This window comes from Balearica regulorum, chromosome 1 (assembly GCF_011004875.1).
Source record: "Balearica regulorum gibbericeps isolate bBalReg1 chromosome 1, bBalReg1.pri, whole genome shotgun sequence".
NCBI classification, from domain to species: domain Eukaryota; kingdom Metazoa; phylum Chordata; class Aves; order Gruiformes; family Gruidae; genus Balearica; species Balearica regulorum.
This window is the reverse complement of record NC_046184.1, coordinates 55,024,758-55,046,964: the sequence shown is the minus strand read 5'-3', so window position 1 is coordinate 55,046,964 and position 22,207 is coordinate 55,024,758. Positions and strand designations below refer to the sequence as shown.

The following is a 22,207-nucleotide window of genomic DNA, read 5'->3' as shown; positions in this document are numbered from 1 at the left end:
TATTAAAAATCTGTTCTTGCTAATGCTTTTCCTGTTCAAATGAGAAGTCTCTAGTACATCATGAAGACTGACATAGTGGTACAGAGCTGGAGGCCAGTAACTAGTGGTGTATGCAAGGGGTCAATACTGTTCAGCATCTTCCTTAATGATCTGGGTGATGGGGCAGAGTGTCCCTCAGCAAGTTTGCTGATGATACAAAACTGGGAGGAATGGCTCAAACATCAGAGGGTAATGCTGCCATTCAGAGAGACCTCAACAGGCCGGAGAAATGGGCTGACAGGAACCTTGTGTAGTTCAACAAAGGGAAATGCCAAGTCCTGCACCCGGGGAGGAAGAACCCCATGTACCAATATATGCTGGGGGCTGACCATTTTGAAAGTGGCTTTGCAGAAAAGGGCGTGGGGGTCCTGGTGGATGCCAAGTTGAACGTGAGCCACCAATGTGCCCTTATGGCAAAAAAGGATGACTGTCTCCTGAGCTGCATCAGGAAGAGTGTTGCCAGCAGGTCGAGGGAGGTGATCGTTCCCCTCTGCTCAGCGTTGGTAAGGAAATGCTTGGAGTGCTGGGTCCATTTCTGGGCTCCTCAGTACAAGAGAGATCTGGAGCTACTGGAGAGAGTGTGGCAAAGGGCTACGAAGGTGAGTAAGGGACTGGAGCATCTCTCCTGTGGGGAATGGCTGACAGCTGGGACTGCTCCACCTGGAGGAGAGAAGACGCAAGGGGGATCTTATCAATGTGTAAAAATACTTGAAGGGAGAGTGTAAAGTAGATGGAGCCAGGTTCTTTTCAGTGATGCCCAGTGATGGGACCGGACGGCACAAACTGAAACACAGGAGGTTCTCTTTGAACATCAGGATACGCTTTCTTACTATGAGGGGAAGCAAGCACTGGTACAGGTTGCCCAGAGAGGTTGTAAAAATCCATCCTTGGAGATACCTAAAGTCACGAGGACACGATCCTGCGCAGCTTGCTCTAGGTGACCCTGCTTGAGCAGGGAAGTTGGACAAGATAACCTCCAGAGGTCCCCTCCAACCTCAACCATTTTGTCATTGTTGGTAATGAACAGTTTTAGCTCTTCTTGCTGGAACACAAGGAGGGAACAGCTTTCTGGCTGTTGAATGACAGATTATTCAACAGTCTGGTAAAATGTATGGAAACTGTCTTAAAGAAACTGAGTAACTGCTATGTGAAAAAGTGATTAGTTGGAGAAAGAGTTCGGTTCTTGGAAAGCTTCTGCTTTTTTATTCAAATGCATCATGGCTCTTCATAAAACTAGCTTCCTTATGTTTTAGAGTACTGAATAAAGTGAGTGCACTTAATTTGAAATCAAGCTAGCTGCTTAAGCACATACCTCATCCAGAATTAGATCTAGCTCTCTATTTTGGATCTGTTGTGGGCATGATGCACAAAATGAATTGTGAGGACTAGTAACCAAATTGTAATTTCCTGCTATAAACTGGCAGGACTAGTTGCTACATATTGGAGAAGGGTCAGGGGAATAAAAACATTGCTAGTTTCTCAGCAGTTGAAAGTGTTTATGAGTGTTTATTATCCCTTAAAACTTTAAAAAGAATTTTTCATGATTTTTTGAACTCTTTTCACTTGCAATCACTATAGTAGTGATTTGAATGGTCATCAATAGATATCTGATGTAATCAGGTGCCATCTTAGGGAAGGTTGAATTAGAATTGTGGGATTTTTTTTTTTTTTTGGAAAACGGTTTACCTTGCTCTTTGTTCTTCAGCTCAGCGGGATTAAAATCCAGCTAATGAGGAATGTTTCTTAAATAGCAGTCCAAGCAGAACTCTGAGCAGTCTAGTGCCCTTCCTTCCTGTTCATTTCACACTTGGAATCGATTCTATTGCAGCTGGGTGATAGGAATTGTGTGTCTTAAAGGATTGCATGCCTGTGGTGCTTTTGTCCTTAAGCCTGTGATCTACAGAGTTTTAGTGCTCCTGTTCAGTAATGCCATCTCCAGGATTAGTTGCCCAGAAAGACAGTGTAGAAAACTTCTGTAGCCTTTTGAATCTTCAGGTGGAGAACAAAGTCAACAGTAGCTTCTCCTTTGCACTTGCTAAGGCATGCTGTCTTCTAAAGTTACTTCAGTAAGGTTTGTATAGATTTTTTTTTTCTGGGCCAGGTAAGGAAATACTCTTCTAAATTTTATGGCAAGTCTCAGCTATGTTGGAGCTGTAAACTGAAAGAGTTTTAGATAATTTCCAAAAGAGTACCATGAGAATATTTAGCTGTAAACTTTTGTCTTGGTAAAACTCCAATTCTCGTGCAACTTTTCATTATGTTAACATTAGTGTTGCTCTCCATGGTAGAACTAAACCTGATGGAAAGCTATCAAATTAACTTTTTTAAATTGCCAAAATATTGTCATGACATTTCAGTATCAGATAGCAAATACCTAGTCATGTTTGTTTGTTTCCCTTGCACACTTTCTTCTTCACCATAGAAATCCGCTATGCAACTGTGTACTGGAATAGAGCTGAAAAAACACTTCAGGTCAAGAATACACTGGACAGGAGTGGAGATGCCTATGGTTTCTACAATAACACTATACAGACAACGGGTTGGGGAGTTCTGGAGATCAGAGCAGGCTATGGCAGTCAGACCTTAAGGAATGAAGATATCATGTATGCAGCTGGCTTCTTGGAAGGCTATCTCACAGCTCCGTAAGTACCTTAGGAAGCAACTCAACTTCCACCTCCAGTGGATTTCTGTACTTGTGAGTTTATTTTATTTTTGTTTGTTTTTTCATTTCCCTTAATTCCTATCCATTTAAACTAACCATACATTTTGCAGTTATGTACTGTTCTTTTAGTTAGTAGCAGGTATGAAGTATAGCTTCTTCATTATGGGATCAAGATATGCCCTCTTCTCATCCTGCAGGCTCTCCTAACACCTTGGTGGGATAGATGAGTACTGTATCTATATTACTGATTAAGTAATGTAATCACAGAATAATGTGTAAGGAAGTGTGTAAGCCCTACAGTGTAAAGAATTATAAAGGGGGTAGCAGAAAAAAAAAATTGATTGTGAGTTGCTGATAAAAATGGAAGAAGAGTTTACAGAAAGGTGAACGATACAGTGAGGTAACAGTTGACATGAAAGGCATTTTTCAATCACAACAGATTCTCATACATACATAAATACAAGAATGACAGAAGAGGACGTTTCCCCAGCCTATAGTTAGGTGACTGACCAACAACAGATGAGACAATTGAGAGCAGGTCAGGCAAGGAGAAATGTTGCTAGCAAGGGCTGCAGGGCTTCCTTGAGGACCTTTTTCAGCAAGCACTGTCAAGAAACTGCTGGGGAACAGATACTGAAACCTCACAGCATTGAGTTTAGTCTCTCTTGGACAAGTTAAAAAATATATATACACTGATAGGCCTGAAGGTAGACTGCTGTGTCTAGAAGGGTCAGTGTACTCCTGAAAGCCCTTTGAAGAGAAGTTGAGGGACTGAATCTCTCCCACAATGCAGATCTATGAAAACTGACAGAATTTTGTACTTGTTATGAATCCAGAGCATTTTTTCCTAAAAAAAACCAAAAACCAAACCACCCAAACCAACAACTGACCAAAAAAAAATAACCCTCAAACCAAACCCTATTCTTTCCTTGACTAAGTTGGAAGACAGAATGGCACTATGACATGCGAGCTGATAGGATATAGCTGGTGATACAGCTAAGAACATGACCTGTGGCTGCTTGTTGAACAAGCTCCATCTTTTTCCTCTATCAACTTAGTCATAGGAAATGAAAAATTCCCAAATCATGATGCATGGCTGGGGAGTAGTTGGGAGATGCTTGTGATGGATGCAGTGACATGCATTTGGCTTCACCAGCTTTGCTTCCAGAACACTGAAGTAAATACCCATAGACTGCGTTAAACAGGCCAGCAGGGGAGGGTTGACTGAACAATTGTCAGATATGGCTGCTGGACAAGATGATACTAATTTAATTAGTAAGACATTTTAAGATCAGTTAAGATGTATGAATAGTTCTCTGATCATATGATATGTTAATGTGACTTTGTAGTAGACTTTCCAGAGAGCTAGCTGCCTCTCCAGAGTATAAAGGAAAGTCAATAAAGTAATACTTGTCAATAACAAAATGCTTCTGAGGGAAGGAGCAAAGGAAACCTGGAGTTCTGAGTGCACAACCTGTACTCTAGGCAGGAAAGAAAATTAAGTACGTGAGATCTGGATGTATGTTGTAGGATTATTTGGCATGAGAGGTTACTGTCATGTGCTATTCAGTCAGTTTACGTAAACTATGTATGGATCTGGGGGATGCTAGCATTACATTTAGAATATTGTTAAAACTGGGTGTTGCTCAACAGGTTTTTTTTTTTTTTTTTTTTCCACTAAGGCTTTACCAAGGTGTACTAATCTCTAAGTGGTTCAGCTTAAAGCTTGTCTTGCTACACAGAAAGCCCAATCCATGCTAAGGCCAATTAGATGGCAAGTATTTAGATGTTCTAGTAGGAACAACCCACGTCGTGTTCCTCTTCTGCCTCCAGAGTAGATTTATAAGTCTTCCTGACTGTCTTTTAAACAAATTTAAGTATATGTTCATTCCTTTAAGCATGGTTTGAATATGAAACAAAGTCCCTGCAGACACAATCTGATGTCTTAGTCTATGCTTAGGTTTAGGAGAGGGAGTTTTTCCCCTTTGTTTTTTCCCCAGGTGTTAAGTGAAGATTCACAGAAGTGAAGGTACTTGTAAGTTATTCTGCTCAAGGCTTTTGCCTTCTTCAGGCCAGGTGCTTACTGAGGCTGGTTTCTAGCCCTAGCTGTTGTTACTGGAGGGCTACCAGTCCAGCACTGAGTGGCCCTTTGTAGAGAAGTGGATATAGTGGAAATAGTAATGAACACAGATTTTAAAGTGAAGTGTGGGTTTGTATCAATTTGGAAAGGTAGGGTTTGAGACTTTGGCTTTTAAGTGAAGCGGGAAACTCAACTGTTTTAAAGGAGTTTACGTGTGAGTATGGGTTAAGATGCAAAACCAGAAGTAGCCAAAGACTTTCTTTTCTGAGGAAATCCACTGACAAATCCTCTGATAGTGCAAAACCTGAAAATGCTTACTATCATTAAAATGGCTATCAAATATTACACATATCATCTGAATTGGGGTTTTGGCTATGTCTTTGCACCATCGTACATCTGTATCTGCAGTGGAAGCATATTTCTTACTGGGGATTATGAATTTTTCTGTCAGGTCATGTAAAGCCATTTTGGATAAAGAGGGATTCTCTTTGAAGCTAAGAATACCTATTGAAAGTACTCCAGCTGAGGAGCAAAGATGAATTAGTGATGTAGTCTTCTGACCCTTGAGAAGACAGAGAACCTATTACTTCAGGTTTTAGCTGCATGACCTTGGTGGTTTTTTATTCAGCAAACTGCAGCTCATGAATCCTCTTAGACAGTGTGTCTGCAATTTCTTGAACTGCAGGAGTAGTGACAACTCACTAAGTTTGCAGATGTTAAGATGGCTCTCAGAGCTCCATTTCTCCTTCTTTGTCTTGCCTAGAGATTCACAAATCCTAATTAACATGCAGGCAGATGTTCTTTATTTGGGACAGTTACACAAGTCTTCTGAAGTAAAACCGGGAAACATTCTTTCCCAATCTGTAACTTATTCCCATCAGACTGCCCTACCCATTCCGGCTCTCTTCAGGGAAAGTCTCTAGCACCATGGTGACTTCTTTTATGAGAAGGTGTCTCTAAACACTCTCTGCTTTTGCACACATCAGTGCCCACAGTAGCTGCACAGCGCTCAACCTTCCTTCTGAAAAACTTGGTAACGACAAGGAAGTGTGTAACAATGTGTTTGGCTGTGAGGAAGGCTTTACTTGGATCAAAAACCGCTTAGCTACTAGAGTGAAGACGCTTGTGTCACTTGCCTCTACAAGCACCACCTGAGGTGGCACGGCCCTCCACTGTGAAAACATTGGGCATGCCTGGTAATTGAAGTGCCCTCTAGCACATTGCTACCTGTAGCCTGAACAACTCCAGGGTCTCCAGCTCTTTTGCATCCATTTGTGATAATGACTTCATGAAGTAGAAATGACCGGGGGGGGGTGTCTTTGCAGAAACCCTGAAGTCCTACTAGGAAGAGCTCTGTGATGCATTAATGGGAAGGATATGTTGCATGCCTGACCCCAGTTGTACAGGTTCCTGCAGAAGCTGTCTGTTGAGCAGGAGCTCCAACTTGACAGTGCCTGCAGTTTGGAGACCTTCAGGAATTCTCAGCTAGCTCAGTTCTTGCATTACACTTAGGACATGAAGGAGGGCTTTTAGACACAGCTAGGCCTCACCATGTGAGCAAAAGAGCGACAAAACATCTCTCTTAAAAGTGTATGCTTTGTCCTGAATAGGAACCTAAGCAGAATGTAAGACAACCAGGTTAAAAAAAAAAATCAAAATACAAAACATGCTGGGACTGTCTTATCTGAGATTACTGGGGAAGAATTAATTTTGGCTCTAGCTGTATAAGTCAGTGGTAGAAAAAGCAATAGCTAAGCTAGTCAGACCCGTTTACTGGCAAGGGTAGAAACACAAGCCTTTTCTAGAGCATGATTCATCTTTCTAGTGTTGGCACCTAATTCAGATAGCAGCTGTCTATTTTGAAAACACATAGAGGTGGGATAAATCTAATTCTAGTGTCTGTGGTGTCTGGAGATCCAGACATTTGTTTTTATCCTCAGTCTCTCACCTCTCTGTAAGGTCCAGTCCTATCATCCAGCCAAAGATGTTTGCTTTGGTTTTCTTGAGTATGAATTCTCTTCCCCCATTACACACAGAGAAGCATTAATGAGGCGTCACTTTACTTTGGCAATGGCAGACCACATCCAAATCTGTGATGTTAAGCGTATACTTTTAATCAGTTCCAATTGGGGGATGCCAGGTGCCTAAGAGCAGTATTTAAATTTGAAGCAACATTAATTGTACTCTTTTTTTTTTTTATATAACCTCAGCTGACCTGAGTCCTGTCATCTTCCTCTCTAATTTGAAGAAGCAGGGCTCTGCTTTGCTGTTTTTGGACTTTGAATTCCTGTCCCAGCTTTGTAATTGCCTTGCATTTGGTCTTAGATACAGTTGCAAAGCCTTACCTTACTATAATGATCCAATTTACTTCAGAGGATAATACCCTTACAAAACGTGCAAGCCATGCACATAGAAGCTTTGTTAAAGCAAAAAAACCAAAACCAAACCCCCAAAAACCAAACCAAAACAAAAAAAAAACAAACAAAAACCCCAGAGCAACTAGGGGAAAAATTCTCAATAACCTTGGGTATTTAAAAAAGAAAAATCAATTCCAGGAATTGTATGTCCTCTGATAGCGTAGGAGAAAGGCCATTAAAGAAGCTTTTTTCAGTCCCCTGATTCTAAACTAATCCAGTCTCTACATCAGTCATCATAGCTTAAAGATACTACTAGTGTAAAATCTGCCTTGTGTTGCATAACCTTTGAGTGCAAAATGGAGAGTAGAGCTGATGGTTGAACCTGGAAGCCTGATCATCTGTCCTGGCCCAGGCAGTGATTAGAGTAGTATCCTGGCTGGTTTTTATCCTCAAGTGTTTCTCATCCCTAAAAGACCATCTGCCAGATGGACTGTCTCGTGCTGTTTGCTCCTCTTCTCTAGTGCCATGAGAGCTCTGACTTGTAGGAAATTATAGCGTAACATACTCTATACTTCCTAAAATTACCTGGAATTTTTATTTGTCAAATTCTCTGTGATTGCAGGGGTGGAGACTTTTGATCTGTTTCTTCAACTTTATTGTCCTCTTCAAGAAGTAGGTTATGATTATGGCATATAGTTTTGTGTTAAATGGAAGACAGGAAACTCTAGAACTAAAATTGATATTATAGCTGCAGTTTCTTGAAAGGTATAATAGTGCAAAGCTGCTGAATGTTCCCCTCTCTTGTCCCAGCTCCTTTCTCCGCAGATCCAATTCCACCCAACTTGTCTGCCCTGGCACTGATCAGACCCTTTCATGCATCAGTTCATTTACTAACACAGTAGATAGCTGTCTTCTTGCACCACCTTTGTTGTTTATGTGTCTACATAAAAACCTAAATCAAACTACAAACTGCCAGGAAAATATATTCCCTTTTTTGCTGGGCTAGTGTTTTGCCTGAATGTGTACTGACAGATTTGGCAATCTGCAAGGTACCAGAGCTAAGGCAGCAGGGTCATGCAATCAAGTACTTGAACAGCTGGGAATGGGACAGGGGACAGAAAGAGAGGGGAGAAGGTCAATGGTTGATTCTCTAATTATCAGCAAACCATTCAATCATCTCTGGCTATATTCTCAAATTATGCTCTAAGGGAAACTGGGAAGAGCTCCCATCTGCATCCCTCTTGAAGGAGGTTGGCCTTGTGAGTTTTAATATAGGGAATTCTGTCCTGCTTTCCTTGAGGCTGGTATGTTAGTTCTGTTTTCTTTCTCTCGGCACTTGGTAGGAGCTAATTTTACTGATGACTGATGTAGCTCTACTGATTCCAGACCTCAGTGAAATAATTTTCTGCTGATTTCCACCTAGAATTAAGTATTTCTCTTCCCTCCTTCTTTTTATGTTTTAAATTTTTTTTTATTCAGTGGCTGAAAAAAATTGACCCAAATTATGAAATGTTGATAGGAAAAAAAAAAAATGAACAGAATGAAAAAATCCAAAAGTTCTGTTTTGGCTTGAACCAGAGAATTACATTTGACCTAAAATGGAAGGGTAATTTTAACTTTTGGGATCCTGAGCAATTTTTGGCAGTTGATTTCATCTTGAAATGTAAAGTGCTTCACTTCAACAAAACAATCAAAAAAACCCACCAATCAACCAACCAAAAAAACTGTACAGCTTTTGTTTCTCTTAGTTAATGGGAATGAAACAGCTAACTGAATTCAACAAAAAACATCACAATAATTTTGGTCTCCAATAAGTTGAATCTGTTTAGGGAGTTTCTGTGGGAACATGTAGGATCAACATATACACGCTTTAAAATAGAGATATTTAGCTTAATTGGTAAGGAAGGAACATGGTTAATGGTAAGTAAAACCTGCTAGATTTCAGGCTGAAATTGTCTTTCACAACTGAATCAGCAAATTACATTCTCACCTCTGTTTTCTTGGTTCCAAATAGAATAGCTCTCCAGTAAACTGTTTTTGTTGTGACTTTAATTAATGTGCTAAGGCTTCCAAGATGGTTCTGGCCTACAACTATTCCCTGAATGTGAAGTTTTGCTGTGAAGTAGTTCAATCTCATTCTTGCTTCTCTTTCCATTGTACAGCAGTTTCAGCAGGTATTAGCGAGGCTGTTTAAGTTAAATTTCAATGATCCATTTGTTACCTTTCCTGTTTGTCATGCATTAAAGATATGTAGTAATTTCTGTGATTAGGAAAAGCTTATTTTGTGGACTGTGGTGCTTGTCTATCAATGCTTATTGACCAGTGGGTTGGTAAGCAAAAGGAAGGGTAGATGCAAAAGAATAACTTCTGCTACTCTTGTTCTTTCAGGCATATGTATGACCATGCTGCAAATATGTATCCACAGTTAATTAAGAATCCCACCATTCGACGTGGAGTTCAGAACTTTATGGCGTATGTATTTAGTTATTGGAAAAGAAATTATTCAAGACTTGGGGGTGGAGAGTGACAGAATTATCAAGGGTTATTTATTCTCTTCCTTATGGGCTAAAGAAAATATATGCTTCCTTTCCCTCTGAATGCTGTTACTATGAAAAAAAAGTGCTAAACATGAAGAGCAGCATATGCCCTTCCCTAATTCTGATTATTTCAAAGAAATATTTAAAACTATTGCTACAAAGAGGTGTGGATAATGCCAATGAATTCTGAATGTAATTCTAGTCAAAATCCTTTTCTAAAAAGCTGATATTTTGAATGTTACACTGAACAACGTGGTTTCTTGGCACTTAATCTTTTTAGCACGGTGTATCCTTTCCTTGCTCTGTTAGGTTAGAATTTTGTTTATTCTACCACTGACGTAAATTCTGTTCTAATCACAAAAGTCCTGATTCCCTTTTCTCTTCAGCTCTATAAATCAAAAGTAATTCTGCTCAAATAATGCAGCTACACTGGTGGGAAACTACAAGTGGGAGAAGAACCAGGCCAGGTACTGGGAAACTCAACTGTGATTACCACTTGTTTAAATCTCCTTAGACTTATATTTTCTTCCATTACAAATACTTCCATGAAACTTTGGTCGTTTCTGGGAACTATTTTTTCCATCTTTCCCTTGTCTTGTGCTTTCCACAAGGGGTTATGTATCTGACTAATTGTTATTGGTGCACATACGTAAAGCAGTTTGGTTTTAACTTATCCAAAAAGAAGAGAAAGAAAAAAATCTCAGTGCTTCCTTACTATCACTCTTCAGCATTGCTGTCCTTGTGAGAAAAATGGGCTAGCTACCATATCAATATGTATGGGGTTTTTTCCCGGAATGACTCAGCATAGCAGATGTATCCCCCAAGATGCGTTGTTGGAGGATGGGGGAAATATTAGGTGGCCTTGTATAATTTTTCTGTTGCCTATATCCTGGACTCCTGCATTGCTGCTTCGCTTAATAGTATTCTTGCAACACTACTGCTGCATTGTGAAAGTCTTTAGCCCTGCGTGCTCTGACCATATCCCTTTTTCCTCTGACATACTTGTTACTTTCAGAAAGCTAATTCTGGCTGATTTTGTCACCCACAGACTGCTGGAAGAGTTTGCTTCCTTACCAGGTTCATTCTCTCTCTTTTTTTGCTGCTGTATGTAATGCTGGATGGATAGATAGATACAGGAGGATGGAAGAGGCTGGAATCTGGTCCTGACTTACTCTAACAACTGTGGCTCTTCCATGGCCCTTTGTACACAGCAAAGTGGGGAATGCTGGGACATCGTTGTAATGTTGGTTGCTCTTCCCCTAGGGTCTGTTGAGCTAATGTTGCCTCATGCTCCAAACCTGGGTTATTTGGCTAGTAACCTCTTCATTGGATTTGGCACATGGGATGGTTGTGTTTTGGCCTCCCACCTTTTCCTCAGGGGGAGGATAGCAATGATTCTCAGGCAGCGTTTGAGTACTACCAGCAGCACACCTTCATTGCACTTGTACGTAGGGGAGAGAAACAGTGTCTTCAAAGGTCAGCCTAATTTATCCTTAAATAGGCATTTAAAAGGGAATGGTTCATCTGACCTATCAAACGCTTGTTTCCCTTTACTGACCATAAGGGGATGCTGGATCTGATCTAGCAGTCCCTCACAGAGGTGGAGTCCAGCTCTTTCTTTGATACTAAAGTCTGGTAGAGGTATGCTGCATGGATCTGAATGTTTACACCCAGAGGATATAACATTTATATCTGCAGGATTTCCAAAGCATGATTTGCCTCAGAACACTAGGAAGGTGTTTTGGATCATCTGGGTCATAATAAATTTGTCCCTTCCCTGCATTATCAATGATACTCTAGAACAAAAACCAAGAAAACCCCAACCTGTTTGTTCCTCTGCAGGAAACAAGATCAATGGACAAGACAACAAATCAGAAATAATAAGGATGACCCCTTTTGGAGGCATGCTGGCTATATTATTGCACAGTTGGATGGTCTATACATGGGAGCCCTCGAGTGGGCTAAACTACACAAACAAACAGTAAGATGACTGCATCTCTTTTTCAGTAGCTGGGGATGGGATGTCAGAGGACAAAGGTTGGGGAAGGGAATCTGATATGTAGGAAAAAAAAAAGAGGAGGATAATTAGTGGCAAGTACTCATTCTGCATGCCATTCTACAAGGACTTCAGTGGGTGTTCAATGTAGATAATATGACTGAGCACTTGCTTGTGTGTTGTCTTGTCACTACAGATCCTTTGCACTGGACTTGGAGCCCTAGGTGTTCACGTACTGATTAGATTGGGGTTGGCTTTTGTATCCATGTGTGAATGTTGGAAGGACAGACACTTCCAAAGTGCTTGCTGTTGTCACTTTACAACTGTTACTGAGCAAATGACCCTCTAGGTATAAAGAGTAGCTGCAACAGCATGAATCGGCACGTAGGGAGTGTATTAAAGCTTTTGTTCTTATTTCCAAGCGTCAGATTTCAAATCTTAAAAGCCTTTCTATTTTTGCATATGTTTTATGTTGCTAAATGCCTTCTTTTCTAAGTCTCCCGTTACAAAATATATGGTCAGTGCTGTGGCAGGCCAAATGGGGTATAGTATTTTTTTAATTCAATTTGAATTGTGTTCTGGATCATCAGCTTGTATGAAATAGCAGAGCTCCTTTAACTCCAGTAGAGCTACCGTTATTACAGTGCTGTTCTGAAGTCTAATGTCTAATAGGTTTCTCAACGTGAGAGGGAGGACTTGAGTAATTGTAGTTGACCCCCTTTATCTTTGTTTAACCATATCAAGAATTTAGAGAAGTTGGGAGTGCTAAATAATAAACAGCTGGGTTTTAGTAAAATGCACATCTTTGTTGTGTAGAACTTGCTCTGGGGCTTTCACAAATGGGGAATCGGCTCAAACTAAAAGAAAAGACTTTTCACAATAATAGAAAGATCCATCCTGATGGGCCCGAGCTATAGGGAAGACACTAAGACACCTTGACTTTCTAGGAAAAGAACTCATTAATTCCCTTTCATAACACCTGTGTCTGAAGAGACCTGCAAAACTCATAAATTTTTTTGGCTGCTTCAGAATCCTTTAGTTTCAGATGCAGGGAGGGGAAAGTGCTAGTTTGTGCCTGAGCTATTTCTTTGTAATAGGCAATGTCCTACCTGCAACGTGTATTACCTGATATTTACTTATTTAACAGTGTATTTGATACTAAAAAGCACTGACCTCTGAAGTGACCAAGTCATTCTTAATCCTCTTTTCAGATAATCTCATCAGCATGCTTATATAAAAATGGTGCATTTAGTGAAAGTGCAAATATGTGGTTCAGTGTGAAATGTGTCCTCTATTTTTTGAGTTATATGCAGTGGATATCTATAGTTCTTTTCCCAAATGTGCGTATGGCAGATGGTGGAATTTCTTTCAACTCCTTCCTATGCCTTTCACAATTTTAGCTTTTGGCTTTATCACCTATGTTGAGATCCATCCCTTTCTATTAGAACTAAAAATTTTCCCTGTGTATTTATTTCTCACTTGATACGGTGCTGCAGGTTCCTCTGTTTGCTGGAGACAGTAAGTTAACATCAGTCTCTTACCTTTGAGTACAGTTTGGACAGCTGCTTTTGCACCTACATGTTTGGTTTTCCTTGGCATCAACATGATACCTGTCAGCTCTGCAAAAATATATGCAGTTCACTTGGATACCATGCTACTTTTCAAATAGTTCTGCGAGATTAGGCTACCACAATGCTATTTGTGTACATATTTAGTGCTGTTAGGACCCCCTTCATGAAATGAAGAGCTTGAAGATTGTTGCTCCGAGCTTACATGTACAATAAAAACGGGTGCAGATGCAATGTCACTGACTAGTAGTCTAGCTTTGACACATCCACTTATCTGAGAATCAACCCAGCTTCTGTAAATCGTTGGCACTTAAAACCAACCTAAACTAACAAACAAACCAAACACACCCCCTTCCCCCCCCTCCCCGAAGACCAACAGCATCGTCCTTACTCCTTGTCATTAAAGAACATCTGCCCTCCAAAGAAGCTGTTTTCGACTTTGCTTTTGCAGTACATATTATAAGAATGTTAAAAAGGTTCTTTTATTTAATCCCTTAGATTGTTAGTAGAATGTTTGGCAAATACATTCACCTAGAAGATAATTTTTTCTTCTCCTTACTTGTAAGTATTATACTTTGGTTCAATTCATCCAATGTTGATCTTTCTTTGGGCAACAACTGCAGTAGTGAGTATTTATCCTTGGAGAGGGACTGTTTACAAGGGCATGTAGTGACAGGACAAGGGGTAATGGCTTTAAACTGAAAGAGGGGAGATGTAGATTAGATGCTAGGAAGAAATTCTTTACTGTGAGGGTGCTGAGGCACTGGAAGAGGTTGCCCAGAGAAGCTGTGGATGCCCCCTCCCTGGAAGTGTTCAAGGCCAGGTTGGATGGGGCTTTGGGCAACCTGGTCTAGTGGAGGGTGTCCCTGCCCATGGCAGGGGGGTTGGAACTAGGTGATCTTTGAGGTGCCTTCCAACCCAAACCATTCTATGATTCATTATTCATTTCTCACTTTAAAAAATAGACTTGTTACTGAAAGCTCTCACAACAATTTATGCATGTTTTTAAAAGCAAATCTCATTCTTACTGCATTTTTTCCTTAGTGCTTTCAGTGTCCTCTTCCCTCTTTCCTTTGGTAGATACTACTTTTCTTTCATTAAAAAAAGAATCCTTTCTATATGTGTATTGTCTTAGGATTGTTATCATGAGGAATGAGTTTATCTTCTGATCTTTAATGGTGCAGTAGTTTGCATTCATGGTGGTAATGAACATTAGAAATACTGAGAATCTCATGTGGGTTGTATGGTGGTTTTATGTTTTTTTTTCTTAATCCTTCCCACTCCCCCCCCCCCCCCCCCCCCCCCCCCCCCCCCCCCCAAACCCTAACTCAAAACCAAACAAACCCCAAGATGTGACAGGCTGTGTTTTGTTGCCTCATGTTCTAACTGCTGTTGGGAAAAACTATGCATACTTCTAAATATAACCGATTACTCTATAATTATTCTTTATGTGCAGAGAGCAATTTCCCCCAATGTCCTAAGCTTAAAAGAAGGCTAAACACTGCATAAGAAATGCTGGGAAGTCTTACTTTTTCCTCTAACTTCCAAAAGATCAGAGACATAGAGAAGAAAGAGGAAGAGATGGATTTCAAAGCTCTTCTATTCTCTCCCTCTCCAATGTATGCATATACATGGACAGAGCGCTCTCCTGAACACTGACAAGCTGGTTGGTTAAGAGCGATCGATCAAAAGATGGAGAAAAGGGACTCTGTTTACAAAGTCTGTGGATTTCAACACTGAGCACTGGGCAAAGATGAACAAGATTGTTCCCTTTTCAGGAGAATGGAAATTCTGTATCAGTAGCTAATCTGCTTTTAATCTTACACATTTCATGTGTCAAGGTTTTTTTATCAGCACTACACATATGTTTTCAAACTTGCAAGTAGTTGGAGTTTTACATTTGGTGGACTAGTTAATGTGCACTTATTTGAGGAAGACAAGTGAAAAGATCTGATTTTCCATTGTCCTGTATGCTGAATCAAGATAGTGCTTGAATGAGAGTTGGATTATATGCACACAGGCCACTCTGAAATGTTCCACTTTTCTCCCCTAAGCTTAAGGTCTAATTCACTTGAATATTGTAGAACCATTGTATCTGCCACAAATAACTGAGCCTTACTACAGAAGGAAAATTTGATGTGGACTCTGCACTGTTTGGTAGTACTACTACATACTCTTTTTTTCCTATATGTATGAAGTATGTGTTTTGTAGTGTACTGTTCTAAACTTTTTTAATTGCATGAAGTCTGGTTTCCTGCAGGGCTATTTTAGATGCTTCCTTTGAAACCTGCATGAAGGCAATGTATATTGTAAACTTCTGTATTTTGAATTTGATATTTACAGGTATCATTAAGAATGATGTCAAAATCTGAACAAGTTTTCATGTTAGTGTGACATTGTTCCATCTGGTTTAGCAACATTTTATATCCAGTAAACAAACCCAACCCTTTTGTCAAGACAATTTCTGAAGGAGGGGCACTCAAAGAACATTAAGCCTTTTCATCTGCCTAATGCTCTACCAACGCTGTGATTAATCTTGGGCTTGTCTACACAGGGAAATTAGTCTTGAATAAGAAGGTGTCAGAGTTTTAAGTAGTACAATGATTCTAGGACATCTCTCTATTTGTGCTTCCTTATTTTGTATTGAGAATGCTCATGCACAGAAAATAATTTTTTAGAGTAACTTCTGTTTTGCTGCCCTATGTAGACAAGCTTTTAAGGTTGGTTCTCTCCTATCTGCTCCCCTTTCTGACTTTATTTCTCCTTACAGCTGATGTAACTGAAACACAATTTGATTTTTTTTTTTGCTATTCAGGATTGTACCCTAGAGGTGGAGGCACACATTCTAGCAAAAGGACTTTTTCTCTTGTCGTAGCTATACCATCTCTCTGCTTGTCCATTTAGCTCATTCATTCACTCTTCCTCAGGATGTAAACCATGCATGCAACGTGTTTTCCTGACATTGCTGTGTGAGATAGAAGGTGATTACAAAAGATTGTAATATGCCCTATATTGTGCACTTGTTCTGATGCATGCTTTTTAGTCTAATTATTGCTGGTGGACACTGACTAACTCCTCCCAGAGAAGACTTCTCTATATATCCTGGAAATTGGCTGTAAGAAGTCCCAAACTTGGGCTTTCAGCCTTGTGGCAGATGCCTTGGGCCACTCCTGAAATTCCCAGAATTGGCCTGCGTTGCAGATGCCCAAGTCTCCTATTTGAATGCATTGTTTTACTGAGACTCCAGAGAAGCTCTGTGCACTGTGCTTGTTGTCACTGAGCATCAGATGATCTTAAACACAAAACCAGGTTTATCCAAGAAGAGCAATGAATTCTTGGAAATAAACTGGAACAAAGTTTTCTTGCCCCTCAAAAAGGGAATGAAAACAGAACCCTAGTGGGTACTCAACAACCTAATTCCTTTTTCACTTCTTTGATACTTTGGCTGGCTTTGGGAGCTGGCAGCCTAATCTCACCCAGTGGAGCCCCAGGAATTTACATAACCTTTGCTTCTTTCTTTGAGTGGATCTTTCCTCCTGCTCTCTGGCCACCTTTCTGTGTACATGGTTCTGATAGCTTCCTTTCTTGGTACCTTTGTTCTAGCTTGAATGGACTTCCTAGTAGTTACTGCATTGTTGACTTGACATGACTATAAGATAGCACAGAAATGTGAAACTTAAAAAAAATACAGGCAATTCCAAGTGATGCTGCAGCAGTATCAGTGTAGCTACCTGTAGATGTTGCAATGAAGGCAGGTTTTATGGAGGAGACTACGTACTTGCCAGATGGATAGCAAGTACAATTAAAATGTCTCATTGCTGGCTGAGCATTCTCATATACAGTCCTGTTTGCTCCCCTCCTGGTGGTACTGTACAGTAATGCCTGTGTAAATTGGACATTGGAAAACAGCTTCTCTTCATTGTGTGGTGGGCTTGCAGACCTTTAAGTGCACCTGGAGGGGGGCAAATTGTGGTGAAACAGTGCCAAGTCTCTCTATATGGATTCCAATGAGATAGCAGTTGTTTGGACTTGTAAATTATTCATACCACTGAGTTGATTAAAACTATCCAAAGATACATCTCTTGATGTTTATCAGTTGTGGCCTTTGCTGCTCCCTTACAGGGCCCTTACAGCAAAAACATGAGATAAAGCAATGTAACATATATGAAAGTTTGCTTTGGATTTTTTCCTTGCACTATAGCTGCTGTTAGGGCCTTCTGTGATGCATTATTTCAGTTGTGAGAATGGCTTATGTCTCTCATTTGTGTTGGTAAGCATTGTGGGAAGGTTTAATTCCTTCCCCTGGGATATATGGCCTAGACTTTATTTTTGGTTTTCCTGCTGGTTATTTCTGTCAAAATAGCAGATGAATAACACAGAATTAAACCTTCTGAATAAAAAGTAAAGGGATTTGGTGCTGTTTATTTTTTCTATATCCTTTTCTCCCCTTTATTGGGGTTTGTCGAGAGATCTGCTATATGGTTTAATAACAGTGATTTATATCGCAAGCAGTGTGTTTCTTTGCTATATGATTACATCCCATTCTAAAATTACTATTCATAGCCCTACAGTGATGTGTGTTCTGACTTCTTTTCCTTAAGCCTTGCCTTAACTAAAGGTGTGGGGCAAGCAAGAACAGGAAAGATTTAGAAAACTGTCTTTGAAGGTTGAGGTTAGACCACTGTTAAGCTCTTATTTACGGAGAGGCAAACTAAGAGAAAGTTCGGAAGAGCACGTTGCACAATGAGCTGCATGTAGTTAACCCTGGCTAAGCTCTAGCGTAGAGGGGTTTTGAAAACATGTAGCAGAGTGCCTTTTGTCTGACTTCCTCTCTTCAGCTGGTTCCTTACTTGATAGTATTGTTAACATACCTCACTTCCCTCATTTGTTTCCTCTTCCTCAGTCCTGAGGATGTCTTAAATTACAGTCTTTATAAAAATCTGAAAACTCCCAAGAGTATACAAGGCTCTTCAAAAGCATCTAGATAAACAAGAACCACTTAAATATTACTATTACCCCAGCGTAACAGTAACAGCAGACCGATTGGTATGCTGTTTGCAAAGCCACACAAAAGTTTCATAAGTTACTACTATCGTCTCCTTTTTTCCTCAAATGTTAGCATTGGTAATGCCACTACAAGGGCCAGACCCTTAAAGATATCTAGGTGCCTAATGCACCCTGGTCTTTGTGAGCAGGTATTTTGTGGGCTATAGAAGAGCTTTCTTTGAGAGCAAAAGAAAAATTCTAACAGTTAAGACTGTCTTGATGCTTCTCTGTCTGAAAGTGCTTTTTGTGGTCTCTCTTCTTCTTTTCCTCAGCCACTGAGCATCTTTGATGTCCAGTTTTTGAATGCAGTTGGAGACCTGTTGGACCTCATTCCTGCATTATTTGAATATTCTACACGGAGTGGACAATGCAACGTGGAGCTAGGAAGCCATGGGAAATATCAGTGGGATATGGGTCACTGCTCTGCACTCATCAAGGTGAGCACCAAGAACTTCGTCTCCAGTGACTGTGTTGATCTGCCGTGTTGAGAGTCTGCGTTTCTGGAGTCTTCACTGTTTGTTGCATGTGCATAAAGAGACTCCTGTCAGTCAAAGTGCTTTTATGCAGTTGTCATGTATGCTTCTATAGGATTCTGGGTCCAGTTATGCTTACTTGTGTTCAAGGGCAGGGACAAAACCAAAACAAAACCATAGAGATTGACAATGAAAAGCTACTAGAATACTAGGGAAAGGGAAACTACCATGGAGAGGAGACTGGAAGAGTAACTTGTTCACCTAACCAAGTGAAGTCTGAACAGGGTTCTTGTGAATGCCTACAGATAACATTTGGCAAATAAGGAGGGAGAAAGGGAAGAGGATTACTTTAACTAAAGGACAGTGTTAGCACATGAACAAATGAGTGCAAGCGGCCGATGTTTTTAAGTGTTAACAGTGATACTCTGGAACAGCTTTCCAGTGGAAGTACTGACAGAAAAAAATGCTTTTAATATAAATGTCTGATACATCATGGTGGCAATTACATTTTTTTCAGTTAATATTATCAAGGATCTAGTCTGCATGTGGAGACTCCGTATATCCCAGAGCAACAATATTCACCTTAAATCGAGAAGCATTCATTCAAGCATTTGCCTACAGCAAGAGGTTTCTGAGCTAACAACAAATCCTAGAACCAGGGAAATACTTTGAAAAGATGTACTATCAATCTGTATTTACCTTCTCAAAATTAATTTACTTGCCTTTGCTTCTGTACTTTAAAGTTAACTGGAGGCATTTTCACAGAAACAGCTTGTTCTCAGTTAATGCTGAATATGTTTGCAGAGAGCTGATCTGAATGTGTAAATGCAAGTATTCAAGAGGAAACTGGGGAAACAAAACATACCATGTGATGCAGGTGTCCCCCAAAACCCTAAGCTCTTTCATTTTGAAAAATAACTAATTATTTGAAAACAACACATAGGCAAGAATTATTTCCAGAGATTTCAGAAATTCATTGTTAAATACACATTTAAAAGCACAAGAATCTGCTCCTTCTTGAACAATGAAGTTAATCAAACTACTTAAGTTGTTCTCCCAGTTTCTATCAAGTACAAAACATGCAGAGTGTAGTAGGGTCTGAAATCATTCATCTTTCTGCTTCTGTTTTCCAGGTTTTACCTGGATATGAGAATATATATTTTGCCCATTCCAGCTGGTTTACATATGCGGCCACACTGAGAATATATAAGCATTGGAACTTCAATATAGTTGATCCAGACACTAGCACCAGCCGTGTCTCCTTCAGTAGTTACCCAGGTAAAGTGAAGAAAACCAAAACAATGTAGATATCCAAGATGGCATGGACCATCTCAATGTCTTGCAGATATCTTATCTATAAAAAGCATGATACCTCAACAAGCGCTGGCTTCAATCTACCTTAAAAATTTTAGCCACTGAGAGGACAAAATGTTGTCTTCATTTTCTGGCTTGAACATGGTGTTGTCATCATCTTTTGTTGTTGATTAATCACCTTCAGTGCTCTGAATAGTGCTAGTTAAATATTCTACCTCTGGCACAAACACACTGCTTTGAATTCTGCTCGTGTAGTCTGCAGTCATCTCAACTGTTGAACTTCTCACCTTGCCTGTAGCATTTGCATGTTTGCTATTAAGTTTTGAACACTTCTGTTTTGGACTGTGGCATGACTCATGCTGTAATGGGATTATTAGAGAGTATCAAACACTAGCCATTTGAAATTGTATCGACTTCTTTGGTGTTGGGTTAGCAAACCGTCAGTTGTTTGGTTGCTTTTCCCCTCATCTTGTTCTTCCAGCTTCTCTGTAGGCTGTAGAGGGGAGTATTTTTTTAATGCTTTTTTCATATGTTAGTAGTATAGCCAGTCAGAATATTTAAAATCTCCCTCGGGAAGATTAGGCAGCATATAATATTCTCAATGTTCCTGGAAGAATGTTAGAAATGGCCAGCAGTTAATATTTCAGTGGTAAAATACGTACTCTTGCTAGAGGAGGACCAAGAAATGTGAACATGAAAAACCAAAGCAAATCTAAGACTCTTAAGAGTGAGTTAGCATTGTATAAGCTTTTAAAGGTGGATTTTCAAATTCAGTGTAATACTCAAGACACTCAAGAATCTTTGTAAACTTTTTAAAGTGAAACATGTGCTGTAGGAAACTGTCTCATTCTGATTAAATTTTGTTGTTTGATTTCAAAACATGTTTTGTTGAATTACTGTGCTTGCCTTACTACAACGGCAAGGGTCTTTCATGGCAGCGACTCTGAGACTGTGACTGGGAAACTGTTTTGAAAAGCAGTTGCATTCATTTCATGTTGAAAGGAAGTCTTTTTCTGTGGGGTTCTGACCCTTCTCAGGAATGCAGTGTTTTTTGAGATTTTTGCTTTGAGGAAGGAGTAGGGATATTCTAGCAAATTCCTGTTAAATGTACAGCCTTTCCAGAGCTTGCATTATCTCCGATTCCCTTGGAGGAATTTCACTCCCTTGTTGCAAGGAATTTTACCAAGCCTGTATAACCTGGAGGAAAGTCAAGGTTTCTGTCTGAGCTGTGTTCATCACCTGAATGTACAGAAATTTATCTTCTTGTATCTCTCAGAAGAAATACTGTTGAAGATAGTACTGTCCTTCAGGAGAATGTGGCTGCGTTGTGCTGCAGATTCAAAACTGGGTATCAGGATCAGCCATGCAGAGCATTCATTTTCTTTTTAGTGAGTGTCTATGTTGATGTCTCTGGGTTGTTCCTTTTGTTGATTCTTTGTATAAAGTGAAATACAAGTCTTCTGTTTTGATGAGACTGATAAAACTCGCTGTGGGGGAGGATACCTGAAAATCAGTTACTACTGTGCTGAAATCGTTGGGGTCTGTTCGCTAGGGTGTGAAATTCCAGCGTACTTCCTGGAGGTTGACGTCTGCAGAGATGGCCCATTTTAAAGCTTGCTTGTGCCAGGTAGACTCTGACACAACAAAATGCAGAGAGAACTGTTGCAAAACGTAGTTCCCATGGGTACAGTGAAGTTTGAGACCTGTGGTATATAAAGCGTGCTCGCTGGCCACCTAATTATATGGTACTATCACAAGCACTAGACAAGCACGATCCATTGACTACAGCAAATTGCATTAGCTGTGGGTGTAGTTCACAAACTTGCAGTTTTCCAGGGGATGAGCAAGCTCTAAAGCACTGGCCTGGTAATGGTCACGCAGGAAGAAGGGAACTACCAAATTCCTCTGCTCCATGTTGTGATGAGATGAAGCCTTTTATTTTCAGGGCATCTGACCACAGAATCTGCAGGTCCTGGCCATGGCTCAACTTGACGACTAACTTCTCCCTGCATACAAGTTCCCACTCTTATTCTCTGTCCTGATAGACGCTAAGAACCAGTAAGAAAGACCAAGCTAGTAAGCTCCCCTGAATGGTAACATGATTCTAATGTACACAGAAGTATTGGATTTTGGAA

General features: G+C 40.1%; 1 protein-coding gene across 2 annotated transcripts in view; it reads left to right on the top strand.

Annotated features, from left to right (window-relative positions):
* Positions 1 to 22,207, top strand: part of PLBD1 (phospholipase B domain containing 1) — a 41,068-nt gene that overhangs the window by 6,343 nt on the left and 12,518 nt on the right. For both annotated transcript variants that reach the window (XM_075750769.1, XM_075750773.1), the window contains exons 2-6: positions 2,462 to 2,681; positions 9,527 to 9,610; positions 11,518 to 11,656; positions 18,558 to 18,722; positions 19,892 to 20,036. In XM_075750769.1, coding sequence (XP_075606884.1) covers positions 2,462 to 2,681; positions 9,527 to 9,610; positions 11,518 to 11,656; positions 18,558 to 18,722; positions 19,892 to 20,036 — 753 coding nt within the window. The remainder of the gene's footprint in view (positions 1 to 2,461; positions 2,682 to 9,526; positions 9,611 to 11,517; positions 11,657 to 18,557; positions 18,723 to 19,891; positions 20,037 to 22,207) is intronic.